Raw genomic sequence first — 15635 nt, 5'->3', positions numbered from 1 at the left:
TTCTTCTTCTTCTTCTTCTTATTATTATTATTTACCAGGTAATCTAGAAAATTAGTAAGAAGTATAATAGACAGAGCTAGTTGCAAATATACAGCATTTTAATATGGAAACTAACTGCAACAGACAAAGCTATATTAAATACCGGTACCTTTGAGTTACGGTTGCATTTTCTTGATGTATACAGTGGTAGATTGAGACATTTAAATACTTAAAACTAATTTAAATCAATTGGTTTCCTGTTTTAATTAGTGAAAAGCCCTGCTAAGTAATCCGTTACACGCTCCTTCATCTTTGTCATTTCACTAGTGAGTCTGAAACCTATTTCTGTTACCACTGCAAACCTGCTACATTTAAATGTTGAAAATGAAATGGTGTATGGCTTTTAGTGCCGGGAGTGTGCGAGGACAAGTTCGGCTCGCCAGATGCAGGTCCTTTGATTTGACTCCCCTAGGCGACCTGCGCGCATGATGAGGATGAAATGATGATGAAGACGACACATACACCCAGCCCCCGTGCCAGCGAAATTAACCAATTATGGTAAAAATTCCCGACCCTGCCGGGAATCGAACCTGGGACCCCTGTGACCAAAGGCCAGCACGCTAACCATTTAGCCATGGAGCCGGACACTTAAATGTTAACCGACTGTGTCAGAATGCGATTCCATAATCTTTATCATAGGAGGGTGTTCCTAAGCAATTATTCTACGTAGGCTCAAAGCTCCCCAACTTGGCAGGTTCGATCCTGGCTCAGTCCGGTGGTATTTGAAGGTGCTCAAATACGACAGCCTCGTGTCGGTAGATTTATAGGCACGCAAAAGAATTCCTGCGGGACTAAATTCCGGCACTTCGGCGTCTCCGAAAACCGAAAAAGTAGTTAGTGGGATGTAAAGCAAATAACATTTAAGAGGCTCAAAACTTATTTGTTAAAAAAATACGTTTAGAGTGTAGCTTCTCTAACAGCGGTTATACATGAGCAGAACATAATGCCAGAATTCGGACCCTAATTCACCATCTTCAGTCAGGTGCTTGAAAGACCCGAGCAGAAGAGAAAGTAGCAATCATCTCTTTTCTAATTTTGTTTACTTCTTTAGTAAACATGATATTGTCCCGACTCATATCGCCAACTAATTTAGTAGGAATGTTTTGATTGAAACAAGGAATGCTGGAAGTGTGAAAAGCCGTATATTAATATTCTCGCAGCTTTCTTCGTACAAATGGCAGATCATTATTCTTAAGTGGTGCTTTCTTGAGAAGAGTTGTTAAATAAGCCGAGATGTATTGCAATCATCTATCACACTGTTATGATGGGAAGTAGATAGCTCTTCACTAATGATGTGGTTTAGCAGAGTGGTTTTCAAATGCAAGTGCGGCACAGAATTACTTTATCTATTCCTGGAAACGTGAGAAATTAAAAATAGCAATAAAATAATATGTTCAAAATCAAAGACAATCAATCATAACATTCTTGAAATTTATTAAAATTAGTTCTAGTGGGGAAATTTAATAATAATTGGCTTTACGCCCTAATAACTACTTTTACGGTTTTCGGAGACGCCGAGGTGTCGGCATTTAGTCCCGCAGGAGTTTGAAGAGTGTTGTTAAATGTTATTGTTGTTGTTTTTGTGATTGGTCTAAATATTGGTTCTATATCGGTTAAATACAGGGTTCATTCTTATGCTGATGCGGGAAATCTACATTATATACACAGTTCAAAAAAATAGGGGGACATGTTTTTGAACGTATACCATGCTCAACAAAACAATACCTGACACCCAGGTATATTACCAACTAAACCTTTATTCTTTACCGTTGACGTTCATTTTCAGAACACAAACGGAAAAATCCAAATAGGGGCGAAAACAAAGTGATAACAGTCCTTCAGGGTGGATTTTTATCACGGTTGGGGAGCTTAAGTGTGGTGTATGTTCACCACGAGCATTTATCACAGCATGGCACCTACAGTCACTCCCATAAATATTCGGCCACTTATAAAATCCGCGAAAAAGTGATGACAATAACGCACCCATAAGTCGAATGTGAAATCAAATGTGTCCAAGTTATGAAACTACATTTGGTTGCTTAGGCCGAAGAGGAATCACGGAACATTGATGTACAGTATGCTGTAAAAGAAAGGACATTGCCCACATGGGTGAAATGACACGCCTCAAATATATTCGGTCACACGAAAAGGCCGGGATTGCCGTTGTGTTCATTGACAGAGACAGGGCAGATAGCGTTGCAAAACGTTCAGTTCAGGAGCGCCGTGCCGCGAGACACGTCGTGCAGAAATCATTTGCTGCAGTGTTGCGGAATGGTATCAAATGGGGTGCAAAAGACAACACAATAGCACTTTTGAAGAACGCCAGCTCGTGATATTCCATCGTGCTCGAGGTAAATCGCATAGACAGATATCGCAGATGCTTAACATAACCAGAACAACCATTGGAGATATAATAAGACGATGCAAAAATGAAGACAGAATTGATTCAATTCCCCATACAGGCAGACCAAGAAGGCTGACACAACGAGAGGAGCGGTTGTGCTTCAGAATGGAAAACGAAATCCGAAAATTAGTGCTCCGAAACTGGCAGCAGCTGTTTTAGAGGAGTATGGAAAGAAAGTGGGTACTGATACCGTGCGAAGAGCACTGCGAAGGAATGAGTTCTTTCGGAGAAGAGCTAGGAGGAAACCATACATTAGTGCAGTAAATAAAAACAAGCGGCTAGAGTTCCCAAAAACCTTCGTACGCAAACCCAGTGCTTGGTGGGAGGATGTGTTATTTGTTGATGAGTCAAATTTCAACGTCTTCGGGTCCGGTGGAAAGCAATTTGTGTGGCGGAAACGTCACGAGGAACTGAGAACAAGCAATTTACAAGCAACGTTAAAAAAATGTGGAAGAAGAGCAATCGTGTAGGGATGTGTAGCATCGAACGGGGTTGGTGCACTGAGTTTCATTGAAGACACTTTGACAAAAAAGGGGGTATTTGGCTATCCTCAAAAACAATTTGTGACAATTTGCGGAACAACTTGGTATACAGCGTACTTTCAAGTTCTACCAAGATATCGACCTCAAGCACAAGTCGTAACTTATCAGGGAGTGGCTGTTATGCAACTGCCCGAAGGTCTTGAAACCCCACCACAATCACCCGACCTGAACCCCATCGAGAAGGTATGGAGTCGAATGAAGGCAGCTCTGCAATTGCGACGGCCAAGTTCCTTCAGAGACTTGAAGAGGAGACTGCTACAAGAATGGGCGGCATTAAGCCCTGATTATATCAAGAAACTTATCGCCAGTATGCCGAATCGACTGGAATAGGTCCTAAAACATCAAGGTGGACCTACACAGTACAGAATGTGTAACATTGTTGTGAATTATGCGAGTTTATGTTGCTTTTTGTATAGTGGCCGAATATTTTTGAGGTGGCACTTGAATTATTGCTTTTATTTAATGTACGACAGAGGGCGTACTAATGACTGTCAGAAGATTTTGAATTAGATCACAATGTTTGTAGAACGTGTTACTATGTTTTCCTACATGTTTCATTGTATTAAACGTTATCATTATAGCGTAAGAATAACTACCCAATAAAAGTGTGTGAAAAATCAGACTGACCGAATATTTATGGGAGTAACTGTACGTGGCATGCTTCGTATAAGTCGACGGAGGTCACGTTGCGGTATCAGACCCCATTTTTCAATGAGAGCCTGTTCGAGGTCTTGAAGAGTCTGGAGTGGAACAGGACGCCCACGAACACTTCTGTCAAGCCTATCCCACACATGCTCGACGGGATTAAGGTCGGGACTGTCTGCTGGCCATTCTATCTTTTGAATGTCCAGCTCTCGCAAGACAGCTCTGGTGATGCGCGCTACATGAGCCCTGGCATTGTCGTGTATGAGTAGGAATTCAGGGCCAACACCGTATGCAGCAACCAACACATGCTGTAGCAGTATCTGCTCGACGTACCCCGCAGCGGTAAGATTACCACGGACGACGACAAGATTCGTACGGCCATCAATACTGATGCCACCCCACATCATCACAGAACCTTGTCCGAATCGGTCGCCTTCCTAGACAACATTTACCATGTACTGCTCACCACGACGTCTCCATACACGTTGACGTTCATCACGCTGTGTCAGGGGAAATCTGGACTCGTCTGTGAACAACACAGGTCTCTACTGGCGAAGTTGCCAGTTGACGTGGGTACGGGCAAACAGAATGGGAGCTGCGCGATGTTGCTGCGTTAAACGGGGCACTCGAACAGGACGTCTGGGCCGTAAGGACACTTCTCTTAACCTGTTCCTTACTGTCTGGTCAGACACAGTGACTCTAGTGACCCTTCTGAGGTCTTGTTGCAGTTCTCTGTCAGTTGCTGAACGACGCCGCAACGCACAGATGGTCAGATATCGGTCATCCTGTGGGGTTGTCATGCGACCACGACCTCGTCCAGCCCTCTTTGTGAACTGGCCTGTCTCACTGTAGCGATTCCACAAGAGGTGACTGAGAGGCATTACGATTCACAGCAACACGACGAAAAGTCCATCCTTCCTGGATCAAAGTTACGCCCCTTCCGACTTGAACCTCGTTAAGATGTCTCATGGGATGTGCTGATTTATGTACAACGTGCTCAAATAACCGCAGTAGCCTGTGTACCTCACAACGGCACACGGACGCACCGCCATTCACTTTTGTTTTGAGGGATCACCTGACAGTTAAATGCATGGCTACGCCTACAGATGGAGTATAACTTCGATTTGACATACCCTGCGCAGCTAAGGTCTCAAGGAATGCTATGCGATCATTGGAACCCCATCTACCAAATTAACGTTCACATACCAGACGTTACAAAACATGTTCCCCTATTTTTTAACTGTGTATATAAAATAACATGTCCTGACTCACTGACTGACTGATTCATCATCGCCTAGAAAAAACGACTGGACATAATGATATGAAATTTTGGGAACACATTTTTATTAGAGTGTAGGTGCTCACTAAGAGAGGGTTTTTGGATATTCCTTCTCAAAGGGAGTATATCTATATCTCAAGAACTTAAAAGTTTGCAGACGTAAAAATTGGTATTTGGATCTCTTTTTTTTTTAAAAAAAAGACACGTATTTTTTACTTTCGGAAAATTCCATTAAGGGGAGGGGGTGAAATAGGCTGAAGAAAGGGTTAAATACCTTTTATGAGCGCATTTATATCTCAGAAACCGAAGATGTTACAGACATGAAAGTTGGTATTTGGAATATCCTTTAAAAATAATGAAACAAATATTTTTTGTTTCTGGAAAATCCAGTTAATGGGTGGATGAACAGGAATGACAAATGGGTTGAATTTTAAGAAGATTAGACCTATATCTACAGTATATCTCAGAAACGTAACATGTTACAGACGTGAAAATTAGTACTTAGAATCTCCTCTAAATGTAAAGAAACATAGATAATTTGTTTTCGGAAAATCCACACAAGAGGAACTGTAAAGGGGGTGAATTTTCAAAATGAGCATATATATACAGTGTATCTCAAAAACTTAATATGTTACAGTCGAGAAAATGGGTATTTTAATCTATTTTAAAAGTAAAGATGCATGTAGGCTATTGTTTTGTTTGCGGGAAGAACACTAAGGGGAGTGGGAGAGGAGTAAAAAGGACTGAAAAGAGAGTTGAATCCTTTTTATTAGGATGCTGATATATCAAAAACTGAAGATGTCAGAGACGTGAAAATTGGTAATTGGAGTCTCCTTTAAAAAAAAAAGTATTTTTGTTTTTGGAAAATCCAATTAAATTGGGATGAAAGATTTGAAAAATTAGTTGAATTCTTTGTATGTGGATACTTATATTTCAAAAACTAAAGCTGTTGCAGACGTGAACGTTGGTATTTGGAATCTACTTTAAAATTAAAGAAACACGTATTCTTTTGTTTTCAGAAAATCCTCTTAAAGGGTTGAAAGAATTGAAAAAAATTGTTGAATTCTTTGTATGAGGATACTTATAACTAAAAAAATCCTGAAGATGTTACAGACGTGAAAACTGGTATTTGGAACCTCCTTTTAAAATAAAGAAATACGTGTCTTTTTGTTTTCGGAAATTACACTTAAGGGGCTGAAAAGAATTTAAAACGCAGGCGAATTTTTAAAATGAGTACCGGTATATCTACAGTATATGTAGAAAACTTAACATGTTACAGACATGAAACTTGGTATTCGGAAAATTTTTAAAAATACAGGAACATGTATTTTTTGTTTTCGGATAAGATTCTTTACGGGCGTAAAGAGAAGTGAAAAAACAGTTTAATTCTTTTTTATGAGGATACTTATATCTAAAAAACTGAAGATGTTACAGACGTAAAAATTGGTATTTGGAATCTCCTTTAAAAATAAAGAAACATGTGCTTTTTGTTTTCGGAAAATCCACTTAGGTGGGGGTGGGGGAAGGACTGATATAGGGGTTGAATTATTTTTATAGGGATACTTATATCTCAAAACTGAAGATGTTACAGACGTGGAAATAGGTATTTGGAATCTCCTTTAAAAATAAATAAACCTGGTTTTTTTTTTCGACTTTAGTGAAGACTGTTTCTTACACATGCAATTCTATGTCGCATGGTCATCTTGTCCCCAAAAGGCAATACCACAAATGTGCTTCACAATGAGTTTCTGGGGTAAATGGAACTCAGTTTTTCGGTGAGTTTTTATACTTTAGGGATTTTCAGATAAAATCCTTTAAAAATACAGGAACATGTATATTTTTGTTGTCCCAAAAGATACTTAACGTGCGCGAAAAAAATTAAAAGGAGTTAAATTATTTTTAAATTATTATATTCATGATTACTACCGAGGAACGTTTACTTTTTAACAAATTACGATATCCACGCGAGCGAAGCCGTGGGAAACTGCTAGTTCATTTAAAAAATTAGAGATGCAGTCACTAGGTCCAACTAATTATTCGTTTGCAGAGGTCTGCAGTTTTCCTGCAGTTGACCTCCTAGAGTTATAGATTCCGATGCGCATAGGGCTTCTGACAAAAATGTTTTGCAATTTCGTATAATGTGCCGTTGGAAGATATCGACCTAAGACTTGTAGATCTGAATGGTGATTTAATGTCGACAATGGGGAGAGGACTGATGTGTGTAAAACGTGCACAGAGAAACTTTCTGATGGAGATACACATGATGTGGTACATAAATGATGTCAGTTCTGAATCCAGCCCTGATATTATCAAGGAATAGGTTACGAGGGAAATAAAACTTGGCAAAGATGGAAAGGCACCATGACCCGATTGAGTCCCCGTGGAACTTTCGCAGCTGTTACCCACTAGCATCATCACATGACTCTTTAATGATATTTACAACACAGGAAAAATTGCTAAAGAATAGTTACATTTTACCTTCATCTCTGTCCCTAAGTAGCATGTTGAATGTGGGCATTAAGGAACGATAAGCCTAATGAGCCACCTGTTAAAAACCTTTCCTAAAATTATTTACAGCCGTGTATGTCGTCGTTGTGAGGAACAAATGTCTGGCATCCACATTGGCTTTAGGAATGCCCTTGTTACTAGAAAAGCGACTTTTAATGTAAAGGTTTAAGTTCAAAGATGTGATATATATTTGCTTGCTTCATAGATTATGAGGCATCTAGCATTGTAAAACATTTTAAAGTGATACCCATCCTCAAAGAACTGGAGCTGACGATTAGGATGTATTTATTATTAACAACTTATACTGAAATCAAATAGCTAACACAAGAGTTGAAGGAGTTAACTTAGCAAATATTGTAATCCAGTCTGGTGTCCGACAAGGGTCCGTTTTGTCTTCAGTACTCTTCAGTTTATTTTCAGAGTTTATCTTCAGAGAGACGTTAATAGATTTTGGCTAGATAGTTCTTATTAATGGTGGGAGTCTCAAACATATCAGGTACGCAAATGATATAACCGTATTTGCTGATTCTTTGGAAGGTCTACAACAACAACAAGAATATATCAGAAGTAAGGGTACTGTTATGTTTTAAAAAAAACGTGGAAAGGATAACATTTAAGAAAAATTATTTATAAACGGTACATACATTGACAGTGAAGAAGTTTAAATACCTAGGGAGCTGTGTGAATTCAGATTGGGATTAATCAGTCAAAATCAAATGCCGAATAGGACAGCCACCAAATGCCTTTTTCAAGATTAGTTCTATACTGAGAAGTTACCATTTTGAAAATAGGCCAACAAACTAAGCTTCGGTTGGTGAAATGCTACGTTTTCACAGTCTTCCTATACGGCGGAAAAACATGGACACTGACTGTAAGCACTACAAACATGTTAGAAGCATTTAAGATGTGGTTCTACAGACGCATATTAAGAATTCCCTGGACAGACCACATAACAATTCGTGATGTATTACAGAGACTTCTTGCATGTGGAATGGCGATCCGCCTGTGCAAGGAGGCACTAATTCAGGCAAGGAATCATAGCCAATTAATTAATTAATTCATTAATTTATACACTTATGTAAGGATATAACCGAAGTAGGACGGGATAGGACGGGCCCATCCCAATCGAATATGTAGAGTGACCTAAATGCAACAGAGAAATAAGTATAGGGAGGGGGGCACATGAGGAGCGGGATTTCCGCTTACGTGTGTCTCGCAGAAATCAGGGAGTGGTGAGAAATTAGTGTTTGACAGCTATTAGATCAGGTGGGGTCTTCCGTTTGGGCCTCAAGAGAAAGGGCCGGACGTGTTATCCTTGAGAAGGCGGCTCCTTTTCTCCCCAGGGGTGGATAACACGACCGGGCAGTAGTTATGCACAATCCCATCCATGCATTTATCCTGCGAACCGAATGCTCTCTCCTCAGTTGGTGGCTATCCGTGACTGGGAGAGAAGTGTTCATTCATTTATTCATGCATGCATGACAATTTAATTCGATCATGGAATCTTTCATTTAAAAACATTTAAAAAAACCTCATTCAGGCATTTATGTACACCTATGTATAGGGTCTGTGAAAATGGAGGAGAACTCTGTACAGACTTATGACAAATAAATAAATATTACGGAGACTTATAAATTATTTAAAATGTTAATAAAAGGAACATTGAATTTCTGGGACACGTAATGAGACATACTGAGACGTTTGAACTTCAGTTGTAACTCGCTGTTGTGGGTCCGGAAGACCTCTGTGGAGTCTGAGCTATTTTATTAGGTTTCGATATCTCAAATGAAATAATAAAGGAAATAAAATGAAACTGCTTTATCTAGCGATGTATCAGATGGTGAAGTATCGAGTTCTCTTACCTGCTGTACTGGGGTCACTGCCGCCTCGCCGTCCAAGGCGCCGTACCCCTTGTCATGCTCTGCGACAATCTTCGTCCTCTCCCCCTGAGCCGTCGCAACCTGCATTAGCACACAAATGAATGGTGGTTAGCTCAGCGCAGCGGGGCTCTATGCCATTAGGAAATACACTGGGATTTTACTTTCTACGTGGGTGGGAAACTTGTCAATTAAGTAGAACGACCTGTTACTGACACGAGCGGTTCTCAAGTGTCCTTGGAATCGTTGTAGTAGTTGGTAGTAGAATTACAGTTTCAAATAAACTGAAACTATGAAAGGGAAGAGATATGAATTTAAATTAAATTTCAAAATATTCTTTATTGTCAGTACTTGTAATTCAAATAGGATGAGATATGTCACAAAAGCTCATACATAGACATGTACAACACATGGTAGATTTACATAATATAAATATTTATACATGGCATTTTTGAAATCAATGAAAATTTACCTAATGAATATAAAACTTCCTTAGTTAAGTTCCTTTTAGTGTTGTAAATACAGGGCCTGGGAACAATTTTATTTTCTTGCGGAGTTTATTGTAGAATCATTATTGACATATCTCTGGTGAGTGATTGTCTTCCGAGTATTCAGTATTGTCGATGATGGGTTATTAGAGGGCCAAAGAACCACAAGCTCTGTCCCAATTCTGACAGATCAAATCTACCAAATGTTTCTTGTTACTGTAGATCCTGGCGGTTATTTCTTATCTGCTTTCTCGATTTTTACTATGATCTCAAAATATCGTGGGGCCTTCGTGAACACATCCTCCCTACATCGGCCAATGAGACACTGTATTCTTACAGTTATAGTCAATTTGGCACTTTTTCATAAATTCATAAATTTTCATGTTTCAATTGAGAATACATAACCTGCTTTGGATGGCTTGTGTTAGGCAAGCAGACGAAGTGGTCGACCCAATGACGTTGATATTTGATAATTGCCTTAATCCTCATGGTATTGACCTATTTAAAGATACGTTGATATTTGATAATCATTGCCTTAATCCTCATGGTATTGGCTTATTTCAAGATACGTTGATGTTTGATAATCATTGCCTTAATCCTCATGGTATTGGCTTATTTCAAGATACGTTGATATTTGATAATCATTGCCTTAATCCTCATGGTATTGACTTATTTCAAGATACGTTGATCTTTGATAATCATTGCCTTAATCCTCATTGTATTGGCTTATTTCAAGATACGTTGACATTTGATAATCATTGCCTTAATCCTCATGGTATTGACTTATTTCAAGATACGTTGATATTTGATAATCATTGCCTTAATCCTCATGGTATTGGCTTATTTCAAGATACGTTGATATTTGATAATCATTGCCTTAATCCTCATGGTATTGACCTATTTAAAGATACGTTGATATTTGATAATCATTGCCTTAATCCTCATTGTATTGGCTTATTTCAAGATACGTTGATGTTTGATAATCATTGCCTTAATCCTCATGGTATTGGCCTATTTCAAGATACGTTGATGTTTGATAATCGTTGCCTTAATCCTCATGGTATTGGCTTATTTCAAGATACTAATGCATGTTCGATACTTCTGATACTTTACTCCTTCGTCTAATACAGTGCTGGTGGTATTTTTCCAGACATTTTAAGTGTCTGCTGTAAGTAGTCTAAGTCTCGCATCCTTAAATAATTGTTGGTGTCACTACGAAGTTGTAAATGACTTTGTCTGGACCCTGAGGTCATTGCTGTCGAAGACCTGTTTGAGGAGACGATCATACACCACAATAGCTCACCTGAGCCGTATTTCAGAGTCTATGTTAGCATTTGTTGAGAGGTGGCTGCCAAGGTAAGGATATTGATCGATATTGTGCATCGTCTTGCCATTAACCATGATGGAAGGAGCCGCCTCGTTGAAGTTTGGTGCAGAAACTTGTGTTTTCTCAGTGTAAGTTTTAACCCGATGCAACCCGATGCTTGGAACCTTAAATCTCATAACTCGGAGGAAAGTAGCCGACCTAAAACTGCTATACAAAGCAGATGAAGGTTTATTCCAAAGACGCTTGGCTTGCATAGGGTATCGTAAAAATACTACTCACCCAAAAGAAGAAAGACTAAAGGAAACTGAATAAGATGTAGTTAATTCTTCTTTGCATTTGGCTCTATTTTGGAGGATATTGGGATTTATTGTTTTATGTGGATTTACATAGGGTATTCCAACTGAAAAGTTACATATCAGATAAAATTATTATTATTATTATTATTATTATTATTATTATTATTATTATTATTATTATTATTATTATTATTATTATTATTATTATTATTATTATTTTCATTATTTTCATTTTTTTAAACAGAGCACGTGTTCACACTGACGAATTAGGGTTTGAAGGCAGAACTCTAAAGAATTTTACTGGCCTGATATTTGTACTGAGTTACGGAGAACAGGAGTGGTTTCGTTCCATTGAATGGACAAGATGCTGTGGCCACAACATACGAAATGATTCTTTCTCACAATAATTGGCGTTGGAATTTCTTGCAGATTTCGAGGCCTAAATCACATGGTCAAAACAAAACTACATGCAATGGTCGTACGACTGCTGCAATGTTTTGAATTATGCAGTAGTTTTGAGTTCTGAGGAACTCAGTGGCGATCCATCTCACTTCTCGTGTTGTCCAAAATGCTTCTTTATAGTGCTGTCTTAATTGATTGAGGCTTCTCACTAATCACAAACTTACACCGGTAAATTTTGAGACGTTTAGGCCTCTGTGCGGATGAATGACCAAAAAACATACGAACATTTAGAGAATAACTTTTCGCATAGGCGTAACAATGATTTGGGCTTACGGGAGTAATTAAAGCTAATAGTTAAACAACTGTTTCATCGAGGTAGGCCTACAAAGCAGATATGATACTTACTAGTAATCATCGCATTTTTTTCAAGATGTGAAACATTTTTAATAAAAATATTATTATTTACCTTAAATATACTGAACTAACCGATTTCAATTGTGATAATAAATTGTTGCTTATTTTCCCACATAAACAGGATCACCTCGCGTGCTATGCGACTCTTAGGTTTACTTTACAGGTTTTCTGACAACACAGATATAAATATCCTCAGAGTACTTAACGTTTCCTTTGTTTTACCGGTTGTCGAATACGCCTCTCCAGTCTGGTCTAAGTCTTCTTATTTTTCCAATCTCGCCATATTGACCGTGTACAGTCTTTCTTCTATGCAATCCTCAGAGCCAGGGTCTCTGTTAAAACTTAAGCACTAATCAAGTGCTTGGAACCTTACATCTCATTACTTGGAGGAAAGTAGCCGACCTAAAACTGCTATACAAAGCAGATGAAGGTTTATTTAGATAATATGAATTAGTTTCCTTCAGGTCCCTTCCCGTAGACCAGAATGAAGACCTTCGTCCATGTTCCCTACTCTCACATTTCTCCGACCCAAAAGTCCGTCTCTACGCGTATTGCAGTCATGAATAATACCATGTCTCTTAACAGTAACCTAGATATCTTCTTATCATATCATTCCTTCTGCTATGATGGTTCTTACATAACTTGGATTCATTTTTTCCTTTCGGTTTTTCCATGACCTTCCATTCTCTCTCTCATCTGTTGTATTTACGTAAATTTTTCTTTAATTATGTCATTGAAAATCTACTGCCTGTTTCCAGCCAGGAATAGAATGAATGAAACCCCCATCTTGCGGCGAGGATAGGAACTGTGCCGGCCGCTGAAGCCTGTCGCACTCCTCTAGAGCAATGCTTAAGAGATGAAATGCAATGATATTGGAGAGTGTTACTGGAATGAAATATGACAGGGAAAACTGGAGTTCCCGGAGAAAAGAACTGTCCCACCTCCGCTTTGTCCAGCACAAATCTCACATGGAGTGACAGGGATTTCAACCACGGAACCCAACGGTGAGAGACCGGCGCGCTGCCGTGTGAGCCACGGGCGCTCTAATGTAAACTATAGGGTTTTAGTTGCAGTAGGCTTGTACAGTTTATTTTGCTTAGTCTATATTTTTATCCTTTGTAAATGTTTGTATATTTACCATTTTAGATCAATATTGTTGTACACAAAAAAATGAATAGAGATCTTTGTAATTCGGCACTATGCTGTTTCTGATTCCGAATTTTAAAATAATTCTATTCATGACCTGTTTCTCTAACGCCCATGAAAACCAAGGGTCAATTTTTGAACTTCATGGAATATCCGAAGTTCGCTTAGGGAAAGTTTACCTGATTTCAGTCTTGATTCCCAAGACTTTTTAAGAGCGTCTTGGAATATAGGCCTACAGCTATAAAGGGGAAAATATTGTATAATGAAGTAAATACCTGGTCACGTTCTAACTCGTCTAGTGGGATCTCCCTGAAGCTGGTGATGGTGAGGGAGACACAGATCACGAATATGACGGTGATCACGGTGAAGACGGCGCGGACATGTCCTCCTAGCAGCATACCTGCACACAACAACCGAATCAGTGATTGTGGAAGGGGCATTAGTCAATAAAACATTTTCGGAAAATTGTGAAAATTAATCTGTGAACATTTTACAGAAATGCATTGCCTCAAAATTTATAATATTTTTAGATTTATGTCTACTATAACTGGGTCGTAAAACCATAAACAAATGAGCTGACTCGTGTTAATCTGGTATTTTTTATATGTTTATAAAATTTTCCTCTTTCAGTTTACATCTATTGATAACTGATTGTTTGTATTTTTCGACGTTTCTAACTCAGAGTATGGTTCCAGCGCTTGGGACCTTCACCAGGATTACTTGATTCAAGAACTGAAAAATTCCAAAGAAAAGCAGATCGATTTGTTCTGGTTAATTTCCGACAACACAGTAACGTTACAAAAATGTTGCAGAGTTAGGGCTGGGAAGACTTGGTAGAAAGGAGACGAGTAGTATGTTCCGAGTTGTCAGTGGAGAGATAACGTGGAATGACATCAGTTTTGAGTGGTTTCTTTAAAAGTAGGAAAGATCACAATATGAAGATCAAGCTGGAATTCCAGAGGACAAATTGGGGCAAATATTCGTTTATGGGAAGGGGAGTTAGGTATTGGAATTACTTACCAAGGGAGATATTCAACACATTTCAAATGTCTTTGCAATCACTTAAGAAAAGGCTAGGTAAACAACAGATAGGGTATCTGCCACCTGGCCGACTGCCCTAAATGCAGATCAGTTGTGATTGATTGTTTGACTGATTGATTGATTGATTGATTGATTGATTGATTGATTGATTGATTGATTGATTGATTGATTGATTGATTGATTGAGTATAACGAAAACTGTAAGTGTGACTGATGGAGCAATCTGTACACTGTTACAAAGAATAAATAACGATTTCGAGGGATTAGCTGGGTTTGTAACGCAGGATTTTACCTTCCGATCAACCAGACTGAAGTTAAAGGTTAAAGACATCAGTGATTAAAGACAATAGAGTTTTTGCACTCGTTCGTCAGTGGATAAAAACCTATTACATTCTTAGTGTCTGAACATTTCATTACCATCATTGTGTAAGGTGCCCACATACGTTAGCATCGCCAGGGCCGTTCATTGTGTTAGCATAATCATTTCTGGTGTAGGCCTACTTCCCTTTCATTGGGTACTGAACATTATAAATTGTCCAATACTTCGATACTAAGGCAACAGGTTATGTTTCATAGTTCTCCTGAGAGTGAATGAATTGACAAATTTTGCACCTTAATTTATTTTTGAACATTCAAAATGGTGTTATAAATATAATTTTAACAGTTTTATCACGTATTTCTATCCATCCAGTAAAGCGAAATCTAATAATAATAATAATAATAATAATAATAATAATAATAATAATAATAATAATAATAATAATAATAATAATAATAATAATAATAATGTTATTTGCTTTACGTCCCACTAACTACTTTTTAAGGTCTTCGGAGACGCCAAGGTGCCGGAATTTAGTCCCGCAGGAGTTCTTTTACGTGCCAGTAAATCTACCAGCACGGGGCTGTCGTATTTGAGCACCTTCAAATACCACCGGACTGAGCCAGGATCAAACCTGCCAAGTTGGGGTTAGAAGGCCAGCGCCTTAACCGTCTGAGCCACTCAGCCCGGCCGTAATCTAAGAGAAAACGTTATTTGAGTAAGTAAAATTTCGAAATAATCAGCTTCTTGTTCTCTTCTGCTGTGGGTCTGTCGATCTATTTTAGTAGATTATATGTGCTGGGTTGTTGTCCGACTCGTTGGCCAGCGTACTGGCCTTCGGTTCAGAGGGTCCCGGGTTCGATTCTCGGCCGGATCAGGGATTTTAATCGCTTCTGATTAATTCTTCTG

General features: G+C 38.7%; 1 protein-coding gene across 1 annotated transcript in view; it reads right to left on the bottom strand.

The window, feature by feature from the left end:
- Positions 1–15635, bottom strand: part of lovit (loss of visual transmission) — a 108553-nt gene that overhangs the window by 42398 nt on the left and 50520 nt on the right. The window contains exons 5-6 of the mRNA XM_068225650.1: positions 13643–13767; positions 9280–9378 (exon numbers count right to left, since the gene is read on the bottom strand). Of these exons, the coding sequence (XP_068081751.1) occupies positions 9280–9378; positions 13643–13767 (224 nt within the window). The remainder of the gene's footprint in view (positions 1–9279; positions 9379–13642; positions 13768–15635) is intronic.

Source organism: Anabrus simplex, chromosome 1, assembly GCF_040414725.1.
Source record: "Anabrus simplex isolate iqAnaSimp1 chromosome 1, ASM4041472v1, whole genome shotgun sequence".
NCBI classification, from domain to species: Eukaryota; Metazoa; Arthropoda; class Insecta; order Orthoptera; family Tettigoniidae; genus Anabrus; species Anabrus simplex.
Note: the sequence above shows the minus strand (reverse complement) of the source record. Positions and strands in the feature narration are given on the sequence as shown.